This window comes from Pteropus medius, unplaced genomic scaffold, assembly GCF_902729225.1.
Source record: "Pteropus medius unplaced genomic scaffold, Ma_sr-lr_union100, whole genome shotgun sequence".
In the NCBI taxonomy this organism is placed as follows: Eukaryota; Metazoa; Chordata; class Mammalia; order Chiroptera; family Pteropodidae; genus Pteropus; species Pteropus medius.
The window spans coordinates 62,002,081-62,012,329 of record NW_024349800.1 but is presented as its reverse complement, the minus strand read 5'-3'; the positions used below and the strand labels follow the sequence as shown (position 1 = coordinate 62,012,329).

At 40.5% G+C, this 10,249-nt stretch overlaps 1 protein-coding gene across 1 annotated transcript in view; it reads right to left on the bottom strand.

Annotated features, from left to right (window-relative positions):
* Positions 1 to 8,065: 8,065 nt before the first annotated feature.
* POU2AF2 (POU class 2 homeobox associating factor 2) overlaps positions 8,066 to 10,249 on the bottom strand; it is a 32,436-nt gene continuing 30,252 nt past the window's right edge. The window contains exons 4-5 of the mRNA XM_039887867.1: positions 9,670 to 9,965; positions 8,066 to 8,467 (exon numbers count right to left, since the gene is read on the bottom strand). Coding sequence (XP_039743801.1) covers positions 8,066 to 8,467; positions 9,670 to 9,965 — 698 coding nt within the window. The remainder of the gene's footprint in view (positions 8,468 to 9,669; positions 9,966 to 10,249) is intronic.

Sequence of the window (10,249 nt, the reverse complement as noted above, 5' to 3'; positions counted from 1 at the left end):
TCTGTGATGGGTAGGAGTTGCTTGGCAGCTGAAGCCTTGTCTCTGGGAGAGGGGATCAGAGCCAGTAACACCTGAGCTGGCACCTGCCAATGGTGTGTACTTGTCTCCAGCCCAACTGGAATCTGTCAGTTCCTGGAACCTCTCTCTCCAAAAGCTCCTGACCCTGTGTCCTGAGTTTCCCTGATGGAAGTCAGGCTAAGGACCTGACTCATGAGAAGGGGAAGGACACTGGAATTCAGAGGGCCCCTATTTTCTTTCTCCCTGCCCTGCCCGTCAGTGCTCTTTCTGAAGGAACAGTAAACAAAATAGTGTGGAATTAGGGATGGTCTCTCATCCTCATAGCTTTTTCCATTACTTCTTTTCTCTTTTGTCCTCCTTTTGTTTTACACTTAGTTTTTCGTTTGCTTTTTAAAATCTTCCTCTTTGTCCTTTGGAATTTTGTGTTTATTATTTTTTTCCCCCCAAGTTTCTTTTTCTTTGTTTCTCCTCCTGTCACTGCTTTCTCCCATTGCTTACTTGCATTGCCGTTTTTCTCCCTGCCTCCCTGCGTGTGTTTGCTTTCCCCTGTTCTGGGTGGATGCTGTCTCACTTTTACAGACTCAGTCTCCTTCCTAAACTTGCCTTTCACATGGAGATGGACAGGGATGGCAGGAGGCCCTAGAGTTCTGTTGGCAATGGCACTTGGCAATGAAGTTGATGCTGATGATTGGCTGCCCTGTAAAGAAGGCAGGAGAAGCTAGGAGAATTGAACTCCTTTGAAGTCCCTGGGGTCTATAGGGACAGTAAAGAATTCTTTGCTCCTTCCTCCAGAATCCTCTGCTTGAACCATGGCAGTAGTTCTGGGGGCTTGCGTGTTGGGCCATGCCGCTGGGATGGATGTTCCAGAGCTGTTGCTGGCCAGCAACTTTAGACAACTGGGTTTTCCTCAGTTCCTGTTTTGAGGAAAAAGTCCCCCATTTTTTAGCCCAGCATTGAAAAGTTTGGGTTTCTGCTGTTTCTGTAACTGTAAGACCCCAGCACAGGTATTCAGGAACTGAACACTGTGATCGTGGGAGTAAGGGAGAATCCTTTCTTAAATGCATCTTGGGAATCCTCTTTACTGATCTGCATGTGTCATGAGGCCTGGAACAGCCTGGTCTGCCTTGAGACCCCACAGAGTTTGATGTTCCTCACAGGAGACTTTTTAAAGCTGTCATTTATTGACTGTTGATTGGATGCCAGGTACAGGCACTGTACTGTATAGCCTCCCCATTGCACAGATGAGAGAACAAGCCCACAGGGTCAAGCAGCACACTTCAAGATTACTGAATGTATAAATGGCAGGATTGGGAATCAAACTAAGTCTGATGCAAAAGCCCTTACTCTTAACTATTGTTATTGTTTTCCTGATTATTTATAGCAGAACCTTTCAAACTTTTTCAACTTCAACCCACGATAATTCATTTTACACGTTCACATACTGTAACAACATCTACATCTTTATAAGACAAACTTTTCGTGAAACAGTATACATTTATGTATGTGAGGCACTGAAATTTTCTATCCTATTCCATGTTTTCCATTTCATTCTATTTATGAAAAATCTATGTTGGTTGGGAATCATTAAGATAATTTAATGGCTCATGAATACATTGTTACTAATTGGAAAAATACTGTCTATAAGACATGCAAACACGTGTGTCTGCTGTGCACATGGAACTGTTTTGGTGTGCTGTTTCACTGTCAGAGTGTGCGAGGAGACTAAGGCATGGCTAATACTGACGTGACAGTATTTTGTAAACACTGGGCACACCAGAACCGCAGAAGAAAAAGCTGGCTAGAAGAGAGGATGAACTGTTAATTGTGCTGATTAATTTGTGCTTCTCAGACTGGGAACTCTTCTCTCCTGCTGGGGGTGTGGTCACCTCTAGGGTATCTCGATAATCATTTCGAGGTCTTAATACAAGGCTGAAAAATGTTGTGGCATTTCAACAGGCTTTAATAGGCCGACTTGCTTAATAATATAGGGTCCTGATGTTTGGATGTTGGCAGGGATCTATGAGGTGCTGAGAGAGACTTAGTCTTTTTCTAACTTTCCTGTCGATGGTCTTCTAGCCTCAGGCTCCCTCCCTTGCTCCTCTGGGCCTATAGGTGATGTGTGTTGAGGAAATGGGAGCTCACTATGCATCAGGCAGCCTGTTCCACTATTGGACTAATTTAAATATAATGATCATTGATTGAGCCAAAAGCCAATTAGGTATTAATTGAGCAACAACTAGGTACCAGGTAGGGGATCAAGTATTAGAAATACAAAGATAAATAAGTCTTGCTTTCTGTCATCAACTGCTCTGTGAGAAACATGAAGAACTATTTCTCACTTTCATAGCACGACTTCTCCACATGGGTTCATTCATTTGTTCGCTCATTCGTTTGTTCATTCATTCATTTGTTCATTCATTCAACAAGCATATGCTGATTGTCTACTCTGTCTAGGCCCAGTGCTAACTCTGAAGAAGTTATTGTGCCCATGTCCCATGTCCCAAGCCTTTTCTTTTTGAGGCCCCCCCCATTCATAATTTCTCTAGTTCTTCATATATTATAGTTTTTCAAGTCTCTGAGCCACTGAGTTCAGAAACCCTTTAGTTTGTCATTGACCTTCTTAAAGTCACTCAGCACCCAGAAAATAGGAATAGAATACATTTCTTTTTAAAGTTTTAAATTGAATATTTTACTTTTTTTACACAAATTTTAATTTATTATTAGTTTCAAGTATACGGTACATTGGTTAGACATTTATATAGTTTATAAAATGATCCTCTTAATTGCTCTTTCTCTCCACTGGCTCTACACTTAGCCATTACATTATTAAACTGAATATTTTAAATGAATTTTTGGAGCAGGCTTTTGTATGAAAACGACACTGTATAGTGTTACATTTTGCCCCTAAAGTAGAAGATTTTATTGAACTTAGACATATGGACATGAAAAGACTTTCAGCAGAAGGAAAAGGGGTATTTTTTCTTCCAAATTTGACTATAGCTCTAAACTCTATTAATGCAAAATTCTTTTGTCACTTCGACTTTAGGACACTGTTACCAAACCTTGTGGGAAATATCAAGTTCCAAAAACATGGAGGAAACAAGTAGTTACTGGGCCCAGAGTGAATGTATGGTTCATATAAAAATGACCAGGAAGACTATTAGGTGTAGGTTATTAATGATTTGTGGTAAGTCATTCTCTTCCCATAAATCACATTCAGAGTTTTAACTTTTCCTTAGGAAGCGTCCACGGGGAATGAACATTTGGTAATTTATCATTTAAAGAAGATAAATACCACCAGACACTGCTCGAAATGTTTATTTTTTACTTAAAACATTTTTATTATGTAATATATGTCGTACAAAAACACATCTGAAGATTACCATGCTAAAAGCCTGTGAATATCCTACCAAAGTTAAGAAATTACACAGTTGAATGATCTTTTCATTTTTGACCGAATCAATTTATTAAGCATTACACTTTTGGATTATTCTACTTAAGATATTTAGTTAAGGAGAAGGTTAGTAGGGACTATTATCAATTTTCCTAATGCAAAAATGCTAATTCTTAGATATTATTCGTTTCGTTTATATATTTTTTCCTTTTGGAACTTGTAAAATTTTTTACTGTTCTCTCTCTTGGCTTGTAATGTATTGTCAATGATATTGCAAAAAAAATCCACACATCTTATTTATCCACAGTTATGATTAGAGGACACTTTTATATAAAAGATGAAAGAAAACATGGTGTCATCATTTGCAGATAATTATAGAAGATTTTCTCACTATTTAGCCTGATCTTTGGGGATTCTAGTTCCTGATCTATTTTTCATATTTGTTTTGATCACAATGGAGATAATATCAAACATTGAATAAATTTTATTTATAAGACTTCTTAACATTATAGTATGTATAGATACTAAATGAATATATAAACATTTTTGGTGCTACTTCAAAGGTTCAGTAATTTTCCTTCTTAGAGACATTTAAAAATACTAAATTAATCATTTAAAATATTACCACCAAAGCCTAATATCCACTACTGTCAGCTTTTGCAGAGCGTATGGCTAATGTTAAATACTAAATATGATGAAAGTTTTCTTATATCTCGGTCTCAGAGAGTTGTCACCCACAGAATCGGGGTCCGGTTATTCATCTTTGTGGCATAATTTTAGTTCAATTTAACAAAGATTTTGCTGAGCACTCACAACATGCCAGATGCAGGAGATACATTGCTGAGCCATTCACGAGTCCTCCCTTTGATGAGTCTAGTTAGAGAGTCACTCTTTATCTAGAGTGTATGATTTTGCACTTAAGCTCTCTAGAGTCAATAATCATTGAATATGGTGTATAAGAGGAACAGTGTCTTGTTGTTTTGATTAGAGAGGATGCTTGAGACAGAACCCAATGATTGAACCTAAAGAAAGAATATAATTTTGGTGTATGATTGGTAGAATCACTGTAATGTAAAGTGCCTTAAACCTTGGACATTAATTGTTATTGCAGTTCTTTTTTTAAATTTATTTTTTAATTAAAGTATAGTTGGCATGCCATATTAGTGTCAGGTGTGCACTATATATCTTAAGACGTTATCACCACAATAAGTTTAGTAACCATCTGTCACCATGCAAAGTTATTATAATATTAATAGTTGTTTTCGCTAGGCTATACGTCACATCCTGGTGGCTTATTTGTTTTATAACTGGAACTTTGTACCTATTATTCTTTTTAATCTTTTTCTTTCATCTCCCCACCTACCTCCCCTCTGGCAACCATTAGTTTGTTGCCCGTATCTGTGAGTCTGTTTCTATTTTATTTCAATTCTTTAAATATAACTGGTGCTTTGCTTTTTATAAATGTATTATTTAGATTTACATTTTGAATAGTGAATCACAAAGATACTAGTAATACTTTTGTATATATGAATGTATGTATATATGTATGTAAATATATATTTTATTCTTGGGGTTAGTAAATCTTTTCCTTTTTGTGGAATTTCTTATAGTGTACTGTAGCACTAGAATACTTCTTCCCTTACCACAATAGTACCACCATATTATATTATTAACTGAGCTGTGGCAAGTCATAATGCTCACTTAGGAGCATTTATTAAATAAATGAGGTAAAGATGTGGTTTTCTCCTCACATTTTTAGAATTTGTATAATAACATTGTAAGAGACACCCAAATACTTTCAACTGCTGCTGTGATGTCTGTTTCCAGTGACTTATGGAAGAACTATCTATATTGCAGCTTTTGCATGGGAAAATTTTGCTTTCAACTTCTTTTTGACATCATCATCTAGTCAGCCTTCTTAAATAGCTAGCACTTGACATCAGCATCTCTGCTTACTTTAAACCTTAAAGGACTTGAAAGAGATGACATTTTGAACCCAAGCTTTCTAATTTTCTCTGGCTTCCCCAGGAAAGCTGTGAGTCAGAGCACAGCAGGTTGAATGAAGGAGAAAAGATGTGTTTAGTACCCCCGCATGAAGTTAGAAATAGTACTCGAATGGGAAATGGGATAGCTTGGTTTCACTTTTTAGCAAAGTCTTATAAATTCCCTGAACAATAAACCAGAACCAAATGGAAATATATGTAAGATAGAAACACATTGTCAAGCCAAATAGAATTCTTAAAAATCATTTACCGTGTGGAATTATTAGCACCATTCCCCACTCTATCTCCCTTAGACCAGATAACTTAAAAGGATTCTAGACACTGTATGGGCTTGTGTATGTCTCTCTCTCTCTCTCTTTTTTTTTTTCCATAAATTAATTCTGTCAAACACTGTGGAAGGGTTTGGATGCTTTAAGAATAATGTAGACACCACAGATTGCTGAGCTGTATTTATCTGAGAGCCAATGCATCCTCAGGTTGTAAAGATTTGAACATAATCTGTGAGAATGTAACAGTGTACTAGGAGAAATGAGCATGACTAACATTCGGCGCTACAATCAAACGAAAGTTAAAGTGATGGGAACATATGTTTTACACAGCCATTATTGTGTGTGTGTTGCTTAGTAACAAGTAGTAAGCAGTAGATTGTAATTATTATAAATTTCATACAATCAATCTAGAAAAATGGCTTTGACACATTCGTGAAGATCCCTAAATTTATAGAGAGGGCCAGACCTCTTCTTTCTGATGCAGAGGACTGCTGTCCAGGGATGAGTGACACTAGATGACAGATGGCTTTGCCAAGGATACTGGGAACCAGGACCGAGGTCTCAGGCTTCAGTGGATTTAAGAAAGAGCAGTATCTTTTGGACAGTAGAAGTTGCCCCCAATCTATTGAAGAGCAAATATTGAACAAAGTAAAGATCAGGCTGTGAAAAGGAGTGGCAGGAGGGAAGGAGTAGGGCAGGGGACCCAGGAGAGTGCTGCCCAGCCACTGAGGACCACCAGTGCTCCTAGATCTGCACTTAGAGGGATGCTCTCCCAGGAGGGAGCCGAGAAGCGTGAGGTCAAGGAAGGTGCCCTGTCCCAGCGTTTCTTTGAGCGCTCCACCTATTAGGAGTGTGTTTGCTTAATCAGGAAATACCCTTAAGGGCCTAGAGAAGGAGGAATATCAATTATTCACTTCTAAGCGTAAATTAATGTCTTTATTTGATTTTATTTGATTTTCTGGACTCCTACCTAGCTGAGGTAGAGCATGGAACACTGTCACAGAGGATATGATGGCAACTCTTTAGGTGCTTTGGGCAACCAGGTAGAAAATGAAAGCATCGGGCCCCCACGAGATAGAGGGAAGAGGCATTGTATCGGGAGGAGTCTGAGGGGTCAGAAAAAGGTGTTAAGAGAATAAAAAATAGTGGCAGGAAGATAAGAGGAAGAGTGTGGATATAACCTGTGGGCCTTGACTCATGTATTGCAATTGTGTGCAAGGCATTTCGATGGCCTTGGCCTGCAGACACACACACTGCTTGGTGGGAATTACTCTTGGAACTTAATTGGCAAGGAAATCCACATCAATCAAACTTACATGAGACAGATGAATGTTTCAGATGTCAGTTTCTTCATTTATACATAGCAAGGGCTGCACGATTCTTCATTTATACATAGCAAGGGCTGTACGATTCTGACCACCAAAAGGTCTTCCTTTAAATGGAGATGTATGTAATGCTACTTGCCTACACCTGACGATATGTCTTTCTTCAAAGTTTCTTTGCTCCTTGGTGTTTTGTGGTCCGTTGTTTCTTGCCAACAGCTCAGTCCTGCTCTCTGTATTTTCTTTACAACGCTTTCATTCTTATTTCATCACAAATGCCTATTTTACTAACCACTCTGATAACTGGAGGTTTATTCCATCAGAGAGACAATGTCTAGCTTAATTGAGGCCACCACTGATCAAAGTAAGTGTTGGCCTTTATTGTTTTTTTGGATTAGATAATTTTTGGACATCTTGGACTTTAGGGCAGAGTCAAAACCGTATCTATGAAGCCATAGTCTCCTGACCTCATCCTATTTTAATAATAATAAAGCATTTACATATGGTGACATATTTGTTGCTGGGCCTTTACAAGCCACTTTAAGGAAAGAAATGTATATAATGCTTCATACTTTAAAGTCACATGGTATAAAATGAGGTTCGTTTTATATGCCCTAATCTATATTATACCCTATGCATTCTCTTTATTAAAGAACACACGTAGTTCATAACTAAGAAAAATTGAACAGAAAAATTAGTATGTTTTATGATCAGCAAAAACTTTTCAATGAGATTTAAGAAAAAGTATCAGAGCTAAAAATGTTACTTCAAAGATAACAGAAGATTCAGAATATAACGGGTTACTAAAGTTCCTAAAAGACCTAATTGTCAGGTTGTCTCGTTAAAATACGGTGCCTGATAAATGGAATTAAGTTTGCATTGTCTTTCATGGGGTTATGGTTGGGAGGATTACAAATAAATGCCATCATCCATTAACAAAGGGTGGCATGATGGCTTATCTTGAAAATCCAGTTCTGAGTGAGCTGCTACACCAAAAAACAATCTGTGGAATACAGAACTCAAGTTAAAGAAAAGCAAAGAAGTTCTTTGGTACACTCCTCAGTAAGCTCTGCGGAACTCGTATGACCCCCATGCCATGCTCCCATCTTCTTTGGTCCACAGAGAAGGGTCTTGAAGGGTAGAGGTGTCTGCCCCCTCATCTGGGGAAAGGGGCACCACCTTGGGGAGTGGGTCGTTGGACATTGTTGTGAAAGGGGTGAAGGGGTAAGGGGGAGGGGTGGGGTACCCTGGTGTGTGGTACAGATCTTCCAGTGCATGTAGCGAGTAGGACTGGGCCCCAGCTAAGGGAGCCCCCCAGCTCGAGCTCCTGTGCTGGGGGGTGCTCCCCACCTCCAGCTGGGAGAGGCAACTTGTGCTGGGTGGCAAGTTCTGCAAGGCATCAGTGGGCACGGGGTCCAGCTGGCTGAGAGCATCTGGCACTGTTTGCTCCCATGAGTCCCTCTGAGGAGAATGAAAAGGTCACCGGGGTTAGTCTGATGTGGACAGATTTCCTCCCCACCCTGAGGTGCCGCTGGACCATGGCCTCCGAGGAGGACTTGGTGTCCACGCTCTGCTATCTGAAGCCTCCTCACCAGGCAGCTTTTCCCTCTGGTGACTGACACCAGCAGTGAAAGTTTTAGTTCTCTTCTTACTCTAGAATTAAATTCCCTGTATGTATTAAGATTCCTTTCCCCAGGAAACAACATTAAATGAGCGAAATGTGAGAATAATAAAATGAACACTTATACAGCATTTTGACATTTGCAATGCGCTATTGTCTTGCATTCTTGTCAGTGTCCTAGAATGCCCTTTCCACAGTGGGGAAATCAGGCGGGCTGCTCCTGGAAGGAGTGGATCTCTAAGCCACCTAGTGGGCTTTTGGGTGGGCTGGGAAGGCCACGGTGCCCTCAGTCAGCAAAGAGGTAGGAACCTCTTTGGAGCGGGAAATATTCTGGATTTAACTCAAGGCTGTGCCACTGTCTACCTTCCTGAGCACCTCACTTTGTTTATCCGTAAAATGGAGCTTTAATAACTAGATCCTGAGATGTTGCAAGTATTAAATGGACAAAGGCACATAAAAGTTTCTGGTTGGAGAAGGCACTCAATAATGTCAACCCTCGCCTCACCTCCTTGTCTAAAATCCCAGTTTTAGAGATTCATTCTTTTGCGATTGAAGGCTTTACGGTTTGGTATAAGAAGGGAGTTAGTGTTCTTCAGGTTTTTAAGGACTCATTTCTTTAGAAGGAGTGAGAGAGAACAAGTTCTACAGAGTGAAAATGCTGTGGAGAGGGGATGCAGGGGACTGGGAGGAAAGAGCAGCCCGGAGGTTCCCTCCCGGGACATTTTGGCCTAGCCTTGTCCCTTCCCTTATGCGCTGTAGGAATGATGGGGAACATCTGGCATAACCAGTTGAGTATTAACAAAATGGGGATATAAGTTCTGCCATATCCCTAGATAGACTCTCTTGCCGTCGTGGGTGGCACTGATCTTTGAGGAAAACTCCTTAGGAGTGTATCCTGGCAAATCGGTCTGTCCTAGCATCTCTGAGGACAGCTGCAGAGCAGCCTCACCGGTCTCCAGGGCATGCCAGATTTGGCTTCAGCCTGATTGTCAAGCCCATGGGCTGACCTTACTCCCTAACCGTGAAACATCTGCATACTCACCAGCACGAAGTGAGTGGGATCGCTGGAGAAGGGCGGCGGCAGGAGCGGCGGCAGGGGCGAGGCGCTAAACAGAGAGCCTGTGTTGGGGGTCAGGGCTGGGGAGCGGTGGTCCCCATAGGGCTCCGGGAAGTAGGAGTCCAGGAGGGCCGGGTGGCTCTGCACTGCGGAGGACTCACAGGGAAAGGGCTTCGACACGCTGGAGGTGCAGGTGTCGTTTGCAAATTTAGTGTTGTGGAAGTCGGAGTCAGATAGGAAGGATCTTCGGACACCATAGTAACCTGACATGACAGGTGAACCTGTTGCCAAATGAAAACAAACGGGCAAATTTTCCTCTTGGGAAAGTCAGGACATCTCTATTGAAATTGAGTCTCTCCACTGTGAAATGGTGTTAGTAACATATACCTGACACCAAGGGTAACATTTAAATAGATAAATGTCTTGAAAGTGTTAAATATTGCTGGATTACCTCTTTCAACCCGTCCAATGCAAAGAACTCATATGTTTAAAGTTCACTCTGCCTTTGGAGATGAGTTCACTTTAGATGATGCAATAACTTTTCCATCATTCACTCACTCAGCAT